We start from the raw sequence: 12567 nt of genomic DNA on the forward strand, positions 1-12567 counted from the left end.
GTAACTTATTAAGCAATGAATCACCTGGCAAGGGATTTTCCCTACCCGATGAGGCTGATAATGAAGGCACCTGATACCAGGTGTTGAAGGTTATAAAATAAAGGGGTTCAACCCTTTCCCCCCATGGGGGGGTGAGGAGGATGAGATTTGATGTGATATTTTGGATGAGAAGCCACATACAGTAAGAAAGGAGAGGAAGGATACCATCCTCCATAGAAGACTCTGACTATGCCTGAAAAATGCTCCAGAACCATGAGGAAATTGAGGCAAGGAAATACATACACCCATTTGCTTTGTATTGAACTGTATGTGTGTCTCATGGAATCTAAGTGTTGTAGGAACACCAGTAATCTGTATGCTATGTATAACCTCTTGGATCAAAAGGGCTGTTGCACTTTCCTTCCCACTTGTGTCTCCTCTCCCGCTCTGAATACTTGTGGAGTGGCTTTCCCCCTCCCTCCTGGAATGCTTGTGAAATGGGCTGCTTGAACAGCTGGAAGATCGGAGGAACTCCCAGGTAGATAAGGTGTCTGGGACTCTAATTAGGCAGCACTCACACACCCAATGCATGGACACTGCATGGACACTGTCTGAGGTGGAGTGTGACCAACCAGATGCGCCCAAGTCATCTCTAGTCACAGGCCATGAGGAGCAGGTCCTTAAAAGGGGAAGGGGCCATGTGCTCAGGAGAGCACTCACAAGCTTGTACCTCCCGTAAAGGCCCTTCACCGGGACTGCCTGCCTCGGGAAGACTTACCTTCATTGCACCGCCCATCGCTGCGCTGTGGGATACTTACCTTGAAGGATCCTGACATCTCCAATGCCGTGCCTGTCCTGGGAGTGTGAGTATGCGAGTGTGATACCCCCTCCCTTCTTTTGAGCTTAGCTATCAGTATAATAAACATGCTGCTTTCTGCCAAACTTTGGTGGGTCATTAATCCTCCCTAAGCTTACTAGCTGGCCCAATTTGGGGTAACACTAAGTAAAGAGTAACTGTATTTAGAATCCTGCACAAAGTCTGTCTGTTGGCTTTACTATCCTGTGTTGATGACAGGGGAACTGTTACCTCACGGGTTAGAGCTTTGGGAAAAGTTGTGCTTAAGCTACTAGGGAGTCTGAGGAGGGGTCAGCATTGGTCCTGGGGGCCAAAGGCAGCTGGGTTGTATGGTGCCTTTATAACAAAGGGGTAACAGAGAGAGAGTCTGTACCTAGGAAATATGCCAGACCGGCCTAGGGGAGAAACCGTGTTAGAGCCTACTTAAGCCCAGGGAAACTTAAAACACATTAGTCCAGTTTACCTGGTCCCAGCACCACAGCATGGGGAGTGTCCAGCAGAGTGGTTGTAAGGTGGGGGTTGAGGGTGAGAGAGAGACTGACTGCTATCACAACAAGAAGAGCTTGAAATGTCTTTTGGTTTTTTAATGAGATTTCTTCCCCCCTTAGGGGGTTCCAAAGAAGATGGATTTATACTGTTTTCAGTGGTACCAGATGACAGAACAAGGAGTAATGGTCTCAAGTTGCAGTGAGGGAGGTTTAGGTTGGATATTAGGAAAAGCTTTTTCACTAAGAGGGTGGTAAAGGACTGGAATGGGTTACCTAGAGAGGTGGTGGAATCTCCTTCCTTAGAGGTTTTTAAGGTCAGGCTTGACAAAGCCCTGGCTGGGATGATTTAGTTGGGAATTGGTCCTGCTTTGAGCAGGGGGTTGGACTAGATGACCTCCTGAGGTCCCTTCCAACCCTGATATTCTATGATTTCATTTGTCCAGACATGGACCTATTTTCCCCACAAACACCAAGGGCTATTATTACCTTGAATGATTTCTCATATATTACTGGACTGAGCCATCAAGATTACATTATACTCCCCCAGCATCCACTTAAGTAGCTTCCTACAAAATGGCAACCTTTAAAAGCCATTATCTGAGATTACTTTGTTTTGTTTTTCACTTGGATCAGTAATGTCTACCTTTGCACCTTAGGTCAGCAGATGACTGATCCTTTGCTATGTGGATCTGTATTTCATTTTATTTAAGTGTGAATTCATCTAAAGTCCAAAGGGTATATGCCAAAACAAAATGCCCAACAAATTAAGATAAATGTGCAAAGAAGGAAATAATCTATCCACCTGGATTTATTACTTCCCATCAACCCAAAGAACACACCCAGACAAAAATTTGTTGACCATAGTCCACGTTTAAGCCCAAGGGAAGCAGTGAAGCACTGAAAATGCCCTGCCTCCAGCTCCCTGCCAATTAAACCAGAGGGCTGTAAGTTTGAGCAGTGAGCACCACAAGCCTAATGAACAAAGCACTAAGTGGCTTAAAAGCAACACTTTAAATTGCACCTCAGTACAAATTGGGAGCCAGAGCAGATCATGGAGCACAGGTTGAAAATGTGCTTTCTGTGAGACATTCCTCTGTACAAGCAAGCAGAGGCATTTTGCATTAGTTGTAGTTTCTGGGTGTGGATCTATATAGAGTGTATTGCAGTATTTCAACCTGTAGGCTCCAAAGGTATTGCATTACTATGTCAAAGTCTGCATCCAGGAGAAATATTTACTTAGTGAGGTTGTGAAGTTGAGTTAAAACACTCCTAGCTACTGCTGCTCTCTGAGCTCCAGAAGCAGCTGACCTTCTAGATTAGTATTCTCACCTTTTATTACTCAGGTGCACAGAAGGAGCCAAGCTCATCTCTGCCATTTCTATTAGTTGATTGTGGTGTATGGAAAATGGTCTTAAAATGATCTCTTGTCATTTTAAGTTGTAAGGGGCTTCCTGGTCATGCTTGCAGGCTAGTGGGCTCAGTAAGGAAATATGCAATCTGGGTCTTCAGCAGACACTTTGTAAAAGTAGGCAGTGTTGTTGTAGTGTTGGTCCCAGGATTTTAGAGATGAGGTGGGTGAGGTAATATTTTTTATAGAACTAGCTTCTGTTGGTGAGAGAGACTAGCTTTTGAGCTTACACAGAGTTCTTCTTCAGGTCTGGGAAACTAACCCAAAGTATTACTGCTAAATACAATATTTGAACAGATTGTTTAGCATAAAGAGGTTGATTCCTTGAAATGTGTTATTCAAGATGAAGTGGCTTATTAACACCCCTCCAGTCATAAGGGGAAAGGAAAGGGTGGAGCAGGTGGGGGGCATTGTTTGTAATAAGCCATAAATCCAGTGTCTGTATTCAGTTCATGATTTTTAGTGTTTAGTAAGGTTATTAATTTAAGCTCCCAGCTCTTCTTTTGACAGTGTTGTGCAGGTTTGGTTTGAGGATGGGAACTGAGAGGTTGGATGTAGAGTGACTGCTTTGTGAAAAGTGTTCACCCACAGGTAATTTATTTTTTCATCATTTTCCTGTGTAAGCTCATTTAAGAGTGTTGTGATTGTCTGGTTTCACCCAACTAGTTGTTGGGGTATATAGTGCACTGAATGAGATATCACATGTTGTGATAGGCATGTTGTGATAGGATCCATGATCTATGTGGGGGGGAGGAAGGTGTCAATTACTGTAGCAGTGGAAATGTATCTGCAAGTTTTGCATCTGTCAAAGGTCTGCTTTAGACTTAACTACCTTGAGGAATTTTGTTTCTCTGCAAACATCCTATTTACACCCCCTTTCCCAGATCATTCATGAATATATTGAACAGCATAGGTCCTGGTAGAGATTCTTGGGGAGGAGGGGAGCCCTGCTATTTACCTCACTCTATTCTGAAAACTGACCATTTATTCCTACCCTTTGTTTCCTATGTTTTAACCAGTTACTGAGGTATGAGAGGCCTTTTCTTCTCATCTCATAACTGCTTTCTTTGCTTAGGACCCTTTGGTGAGGGACCTTGGTAAGTCTTTCTGAAAGTCCATGTATACTATATACACTGGATAACCCTTGTTCATGTGTTTGACCCCCTCAAAGAATTCTAATAGACTGGTGAGGCATGCCTCACCACTTACAAAAGCTGTGTTGACTCTTCCCCAACATTGTGTTCATTGTTGCCTTCTTCTGCTGGACTCTCTCCAATTTGTCCATGTCCCTTCTGTAGACCAATTAGAGAGAGTCCAGCGGAGGGCAACAAAAATGATTAGGGGGCTGAAGCACATGACTTATGAGGAGAGGTTGAGGGAACTGGGCTTATTTAGTCTGCAGAAGAGACGAGTGAGGGGGGGATTTGATAGCAGCCTTCCCCTACCTGAAAGGGGGTTCCAAAGAGGATGGAGCTAGGCTGTTCTCAGTGGTGGCAGATGGTAGAACAAGAAGCAATAGTCTCAAGTTGCAGTGGGCGAGGTCTAGGTTGGATATTAGGAAACAGTATTTACTAGGAGGGTGGTGAAGCACTGAAATGGGTTACTTAGGGAGGTGGTGGAATCTCCATCCTTAGAGGTTTTTAAAGCCCAGCTTTACAAAGCCCTGGCTGGGATGATTTAGTTGGTGTTGGTCCTGCTTTGAGCAGGGGATTGGACTAGATCTCCTGAGGTCTCTTCCAACCCTATGATTCTGTATATCTGATAATTCTGTTCTTTACTATAGTTGCAACCAATTTGCCTGGTACTGAAGTTAGGCTTACAGGCCTGTAATTGCCAGGATCACCTCTTGAGCCTTTTGAAAAACAAACAAACCAGCACTACATTATCTATCCTCCAGTCATCTCGTATACAGGCTAATTTAAGCAATTACATATCACAGTTGGTAGTTCTGCAATTTCCTATTTGAGTTCCTTCAGAACTGCTGGGTAAATACCATCTGGTCCTGATGACTTCTTATTGTTTTATCAATTTGTTCCAAAACCTATTGTCATCTCAATCAGGGACAGTTTCTCAGATTTGTCATCTATAAAGAAGGACTCGGGTGTGGGATTTTCCCTCACATCCTCTGCCGTGGAGACCAATGCAAAGAATTAATTTAGCTTCTCTGCAATGGTCTTATTTTCCCTGAGTGCTCCTTTAGCATCTGTCATCCATGGCCCCACTGACTGTTTTGTAGGCTTCAGATGCACTTACAGTTTTTTGCTGTTTAGTTTGTTTTTTTGCTAGTTGGTCTTCAAATTATTTTTGACCTGCCTGCCAGCTGTATGGAAACTACTTAAAAACACATAATAGAGGCTCAAACTAAATGTATACCCTCAAATAAAAGTCATCATGGCTAAACAATAAAGTAAAAGGGATGGCTAGAGGCAAAAAGGCATTTCCAGCTCTGCCACTAGCCTGCTGGTTGACCTTTGGTAAGTTACTTAACCTCTTTGTGCCTGTTTCCCTATCTGTAAAATGGATAGAATGATCCTTCATTCCTTTTGTCAACTGCTTTATGCAAGACTCTACATAAGAGCTATGGGTTATCATTATTCTCTCAAATCAAAGGTATTACAGACCAGGTGCTGATTTTCACAATGTTTCCAAGCAGGGACTATCACTACTTTGAGAGGATGGTATCCTTCCCTCTCAACATGAGGTAGATGAGCAGGATCTTGGCTAAGCTTTCACCCCATCCTTTTTGCCTTTTGCCTGCTATCCATACCTACCTGTCCCTCCATCTTTGAGTGCAAAGAACAGTCATATAATTCACTATACCAATCCATTCCTTTACCCTCAGAGCTCTTATATTGCACTTTCCTTTAGAGGATTTCAAAGCACTTCACAAATCGTGCACTGCAAGTTTTCCTCTTATTACTATATAGCAGATTTTATAAGAATGTGAAAAACCCAGACCCCTGACTGATGTAGCTATGCCAACAAATCCCCTATTGTAGATGCAGCTATGCTGATGGAAGAGAGCTTCTATTAACATGGCTAACTTTGTTTGGGGAGGTTGTCCTACAGAGAGTAAAAACCCTTTCTGTCAGTGTATGTTGTCTATGTTATGGGGTTATGCCAGTATAGTCTCCATAGTACAGACATACCGTGTCTCCTAGGCTCCACTGCAATTCACAAAACTCCCACTCAGCTGCTGCACAACCCTGTAGGCTCTTAAACTCACTTGGCATTTAAATTTTAGAACCTAAGTTTTTGCCTCTCTGGGTATATGTCCTGCTGTCTCACTATAAGCATCTGGATGCCTATCTCCTTCCTAAGCCCCAGTGAAATCCATGTACTGAGAGAAGGTAGGTGGAGGAGCAGCTATCTTCCCTGTGGTGTCTGATCCAGTAGGCTTACTGGATCAGATCCCGTTATAATCTGGCTGCTGGAGGAGGTGGTACCACCCACCTTCTAACTTTTAGCTCAGTGATTAGACCACTCACCCAGGACATGAGACCCAGGTTCAATTCTCCCCACTGCTTAATGGGGAGACATGAGAGACTGCTGTTAAGATCCTTTCTCAGGAGAGCGCCCTAACCACTGGGCTATGGGATATTCTGATGTGGGGCTCCCTCAATCTCTCCTCTTGAGTCTGTTCCATTGTGGATAAATAATGAAAGAATGATTGATTGATTGATTGATTGATTGGAGCGTGGGAACTAGACCCTGGGTATCCCATCTTCCCGCTGAGTGCCCTGACCACTGGACTGCGGAATCATTCTCACCTTTTCTCTGGCCCATTCACTTTCGTTATGTATCCACAGTGGAACAGCTTTTTTAGGAGAGACTGAGGGACCCCCTACATCATAATATCCCATTGCTCAGTGGGAACTCTGCTGAGAGGTGGGAGACCCAGTTCAAATCCTTTCTCACCATCAGGCAGATGAGGGAAACTGAACCTGGGTCTCCCATGTCCTGGATGAGTGCACTAAAAGTTATAGGATGGGTAGCCCCTTCCTCCCACTTAGCATGTAAGCCCCCTGACTCCAGGAGAGGGGTTCCCAGCTATGGATCACTGTCAGAGATAGGAACCTCCATGCAGTTCAGAGTTAGGTGCCCAACCCTGTGAGAGAGGTGGGGCTTAGGACACACTCCTCTCATCATCTCCCATTGGCTAGTTTAGGCAGCTTCCTGCCTAGAGTGCTGGCTTTTATGGATCACATTAAGCTCCCTATACAACAAACAGGGGGAGAGAGGCACCTAATTCATGCTTTGTGGATCCCAGTGTTCTTCCTGGAATTTTTTTTCTTTTTTCTAGATACCTTAAAGTTACATGTTGCAACCCCTATGTCCTTTCATGGATCCAGGCCGAAATCATAGGTCCTGACTCCGTGGGTGACAATAGTGGGTGTTGAGCACCCACTGGCAGCCAGCTCCTCCTTCTGCCCACTGGTAGTCCCGCCAATCAGCACCTCCCTCCTCCCTCCCAGGGCCTCCTGCTCGCCACGGATCAGCAGGATCAGCTGTTCTGTGATGTGCAGGAAGCACTGGGGGAGAAGGGGAGGAGCAATGGCAGGGCGCCCTCGGGGGAGGAGGCGGAACATGGCATGAAGAGGTGGAGCTGGGGTGGGAAGAGGCAGGGCGGGAGCTTGGGGGGGGGGGGAAAGGTGGACATGGGGCAGGAAGAGGCGGAGTGGGGCAGGGCCTAGAAGTCAGGATTCTTGGGTCACTGAGTTTTTATTAAATCACTTTGGGCCAGGTTTTCAAAGGTATTTATGTGCTTAAAGATGCAGATATGAATCTAGTGGTGAAAATCTGGCCTTTGCTCTTTCTATGCTTGTTTCTCCATCTGTCAAATGTGGATAATACATGCCTAATTGGAAATTGTAAAGATTCTTTGCACTGCTAGTGTTTTTCTTCTGAGGCTCTCAAAGTATTAGTTTCTTACTGTAACTTATTAATAAGTTCTTATGTTTTGTACAATGCCTGTTCTTAAAGCAATTCATGCTAAATGAATATATAAAGAACCATAATGTGTTCCTCTGAGCATCTAATAACCAGGATAATTGCAAAATCTGCACTTTCTTGTTTTCACAGGATGTATTTGTTAATGGGCTCTGCTGTAATATGGCAAGGTTTGTCTTTCATATCCACCTTTCCCAGTGTATAAAATTATCCTATGTTGCCAAAATGTTAGACCATATCAAATTCTTATTAGATTTACACTTCCCTCCTTATTACTAATCTATACCAAATGTCCATTTATTGATTATATTATCTGTATGATCGTAGTGCTTAGATCTAGTCATGTACCAGGACTCCATTTCCATTCTAAATTATTTTATCATATGTGGTCTTTGGCTACATGACCTTGGGTTATGATCTCCTGAGATATTATAAACAAAATAGATTCAGAACAAGTCAGTAACACCCCAAATGCTGCAGGAAGTTGTGATGGGGGGATAGGCAACACTTTTCCCGCAATCAATAGTGAACCGTGGCACTATTCCTACACGTTGCTGGGAGCCCTTGATGAAATGTAGAACTGTGGTCTCCACGCCCTGACCTCTCTTTTTGGGTCACTAAAACCCATACGATGCTTTTTGTAAAAGTGAGTTAGTTTTGGTTTCCTGGATAAAATCCAGTTTTAGTAATTACATTCTGTTCTGTCTACTTGGCAGGATACTCTCTGACCACTAAAATATTGCAAAATAAATCAGACTGGAATATTAACATGACAGAAGACACACTAAAACTGAGATCTTATTCAACCCTTATGCAGGCAAACTCCCATTGAATTTCATGAGTACAACATAGGTAAGGGTCTCTGGTTTTGACTCAATATAAATAGTACATACTTATTCAGCTGAGACTGTGCATTGATTAGTATCTTGAAGTAATTGGATCACAGCTTCATCAGGCTTAAGTTTCCAACTCCTCATAGATAATGAAGATTAGTGATTACTTTAGTCAAAAAGAGTAAGCCTGGATTCAGCCAGGTTCTACCAGAGCCATAAGACTGTTCATTTTAAGTCTTTGTTACATAAAGGATCTGATTGAGTAATGTTAAATCTTCCTTTTCATATTTCTTATGTCTTTTAAAATATTTTAATCTGGACCCAAACAGCCTGCCATATGAAACAATGACTCCCGTTGAACTCTTTCTATACTCTGAATGAAAAACATATTCAGGCTGGCTATTGCTACAGTTTTGTTTCCAGGATGAAGAGTGCACAGTGCTCTGTGTCCTCATTTGACATATGAGCCCAAATTTGCAAAGATGCCCACTTTCATACCCTGGGAAGATGTATTTGGGAAAAGTATGAGATCCCCTGGGATTGATGAGGTTTGGGGAAATATTTTCTGGGATAACTTTTGTATTCTGCCTTTGCTGTATAATTTAATAATTATTCCAACATTGAGGCAATGTAAGCATGCAAGATCAAGTATACAGTTCTTGCCTCAACTTAGTCTAAGACCCTGTTCCTACAATCCATACTCATGTGATCAATCCTATTGATTCCCCCTGTAAATGGGTTGCAGGCCTGATCCCCAAATATACACATGAATGCTGACGACAAAGGAAGGACATGTGCTTGTAAGACTAGACGACCAGGATTTATAGTGGTTGTTCAGTTTAGCTATTCATCTCTCACTGGTTCATGTCAAACATATATTTTGTGAGTTTATAAACTAAAGGCTTCATCCACTTGTACCCTACTACATTCAATTTTGATCAATTTCATGATCATAGGATTTTAAAAATAGTAAATTTCATGATTTCAGCTATTTAAATCTGACATTTCAGGGTGTGGTAATTTTAGGGGTCCTGACCCAAAAAAAGGAGTTGTGGGAGGGTCGCAAGGTTATTGTAGTGGGGGTTGCGGTGCAGTTACCTTCACCAGCAGCAACGCAAAAGTAGAGGGCCTGCCTTCAGAACTGGGCAGCTGGAGAGCAGCAGCTGCTGGCCGGGAGCTACCACCACCACCAGCAGCGCAGAAATAAGGATGGCATGGTATGGTATTGCCACCCTTACTTTCGTGCTGCTGCTGGCGGGGCACTGCCTTCAGAGCTAGGTGCCCGGCTAAGAGCCACCACTCTCCAGCCGCCCAGATCTGAAGACGGCACAGAAGAAAAGGTGGCAGTACTGTGATCCTCAACCCTCTTTTGGGTCAGGACCTCCAATTTGAGAAACACTGGTCTCCCCCTGTGAAATCTGTATAGTATAGGGTAAAAGCACACAAAATACCAGATTCTGGTCTCCCCCATGACTCATTTTTCATGGCCGTGAATTTGGTAGGGCCCATGGTTATCGGAACTATGCTTGGTAGTAACTACCACCCCCCTCAAGCATCATCCAATCCAGAGCTCCTCCTGGGTTGGGGTGGTACTGTACTCAGGACTATCCTTAGAAGCATAAACTATCCCTAACCTCTGAGGAAAATGAGCAGGCAGATGGGAAAACCAAAATGATTCTCCTCTACAGTTTGATCCAAGACCTGTCTATTCACTTTCTTTCCCTGAAATATAACAAAAAAGACCCCAAGTACTAAACACCTTTCTCTGATATAAGTACCATTGCTAAACTCTCCATGCATACAAATATTACCTTTTCTCCCTGCTTGTCTGAATTAATTTGTGGTGAAAGTCTGTCATTCTTCAGTGATATTTGTAAAAGGTTTTCTTATTGTTTTAATCTCAGATCCACAATCAAGTAATTAAGAACATCCTAACTCTTTTCTGCTTAGTGATGATATAAAAAGGAATATATCCAGTACAAAGGCATGTACTGGACCCCTAGAGAGAAAGACTACACAAAATATTGTTCACATAAAATTGCTAGAGAATTGTTCTTAAAAACTAACCATTTATACACTTAAAACAGTTGAGCACTAATGTGCACTGTACAAAGGTAGGAATGGTCAGGGCTGAGGGGTCTGTCTGGGTGGAAGGCAGGGAGTTTTCAATGCAGGAGGACAGTGGTGGGAGGGGGGTCTCAGAAGGAAGAGGGAGATAAGGAATGAGTGTGTGTGGCGGGGGGAAGCAGGAAGTGAGTGGCTGGGAGCACTGCAGTGGGGGGAATAAGTGGCAGGGGGTGGGTTTTGGAAAGAGTGAGGGGGGATTTAGGAGGGGGGTCCCTGGGGTCAGGGAGCAGATAGCTCCGTCTCTAGGTGTGTGGGGATGGGCCAGGGTGAGAGGGAGGCATGCAGTGAGGTAGGGTGACCAGATATCCCAGTTTTATGGGGACAGGCTTTTTCTTATATAGGTGCCTATTATCCCCCCAGCCCTCCCTCCTGATTTTTCACATTTTCTATCTGGTCCCCCTAGAGCGAGGGGATGGGGGGTTGGGGGCGGGGAACAGGTGCATGGGTAGCTGGGGGTGGAGAAGAGGCGGATGGGTCTCTCGGAGGTGGGAGGGGAGGGGTGTTCAGGGGCGGGTGGCTGCAGCGAGGGCAGGGTGGAAAGACGGAGGCGCCCCAGCAGAAGGCTGCGGGGCGGGGGGAGCCGGGGTGAAACGGAAGGAGAGACGCCTGCACGAGGCGGACAAGTCGGAGCGGGACGTTGGAGAGCGCGCACAGGGTCACTGCGCTGCAGTCACCTCGCCCCGCCCCAGAGCCCATCGGGGGCAGCGCAGGACAGCGAGCGCGTGCTCACGCCCTTGCTGTTACCTCCGAAGGGTTGGGGGGCGGGCTACTATTTGCATATCCCCGCTGATTGGCTGGGGTTCCTGGTGCCATCCCAGCCGCCCCCGGCGGCTGTCGCCAGGGCCCTTTAAGTAACCGGCCGGCGAGCGCTGCCGGCTCCATCGTTTCTGTCGCCTCATCCGCCGCCGCGCGGCCACGAAAGCGGCCCCTCATTGTGACCGGGCAGCTGGGCCGCTGTCGAGTCCGCGCTCCAACTGCCCCCCCCCCCTTCCTCGCGCGCAGGGATGTTTGACCGCGAGCGCGGCTGGAGCGTCTCCTTCGCCGGTTGCGGCTTCCTGGGCGTCTATCACATCGGGGCGGCCACCTGCCTGCAGGAGCGCGCCCCGCACCTCATCCGCGACGCCCGCAAGATCTTCGGCGCCTCGGCCGGGGCCCTCGCCGGCGCCGTCCTGGTCGGAGGCGGCTCTCTGGGTGCGTCACCCCGCCCCTCACCGTCCCCGGGATGGGGGGGGGGGGGGGAGGGTGACGGGCTGGAGCGGGGGGCGGCGGATGCTGGGTCTGAGGATGGAGGCGGTGCTCTGCATCCGGGGCTCGGCGAGGGGGCAGCGGGGGCCGTGTGTGCAGGGGCTGGGGGGTCCGTGGCACTGTGGGGCTGAAGGGGGGTCTGTATCCGCGGGGGGGTCCCCAGGTGTTCGGGGCAGGCAGGAAGGTCTGAGCAAAGTCTGTCTGTGTCACTGACAGAACCACCATATCGTGTCAAAAGCGGTGTGTGTGTGTGTGTGTGTGTGTGTGTGTGTGTGTGTGTGTGTGTGTGTAAAAACTCTTGTGCCAAATTCGGCTGGTCAGCAAATTGTTTCAGAAAAAGTGGCCTGTCTGGACTAGATCTAGTACCTGTGTAAGGATCTGTCTGCGCAGGGAAAACTCTCCGGCGTCATCCTCTGTAGATCAAGACTCCAGGAGTGTTGCTCTGAAGTTGTCTGTAGCATCGGTTGGAAGGATGGAAACAGCTACAGGAGCTGCTGCAGCTGTTCTTGTTCAGAATATCGCCAGGCTCAGTCATCGCTGAGGTTCCTGGTCTGTTATTGCTTTTCTCCGCCATTCTGAATTTATGAATGACAAAGCTTATATCCGTGTTATGCTGGGAGTCCGAGACAAATCAGCCAATCACCACCTTTACTCCACAGCACTTGCATCCAAAAATTTCAC

The 12567-nt window shown here is 46.2% G+C and overlaps 1 protein-coding gene across 2 annotated transcripts in view; it reads left to right on the forward strand.

Moving 5' to 3' along the window:
* The first annotated feature begins 777 nt into the window (after window positions 1-777).
* Window positions 778-12567, forward strand: part of LOC128842110 (1-acylglycerol-3-phosphate O-acyltransferase Pnpla3-like) — a 45409-nt gene continuing 33619 nt past the window's right edge. The window contains exon 1 of one of the 2 annotated variants that reach the window (XM_054037861.1): window positions 778-842. In XM_054037861.1, the coding sequence (XP_053893836.1) occupies window positions 821-842 (22 nt within the window). In that variant the 5' untranslated portion in view covers window positions 778-820. Of the gene's footprint in view, window positions 843-11550; window positions 11833-12567 lie in introns of those variants that run through there. The other variant, XM_054037852.1, reaches the window with a different exon arrangement.

This window comes from Malaclemys terrapin, chromosome 1, assembly GCF_027887155.1.
Source record: "Malaclemys terrapin pileata isolate rMalTer1 chromosome 1, rMalTer1.hap1, whole genome shotgun sequence".
NCBI lineage: Eukaryota > Metazoa > Chordata > Testudines > Emydidae > Malaclemys > Malaclemys terrapin.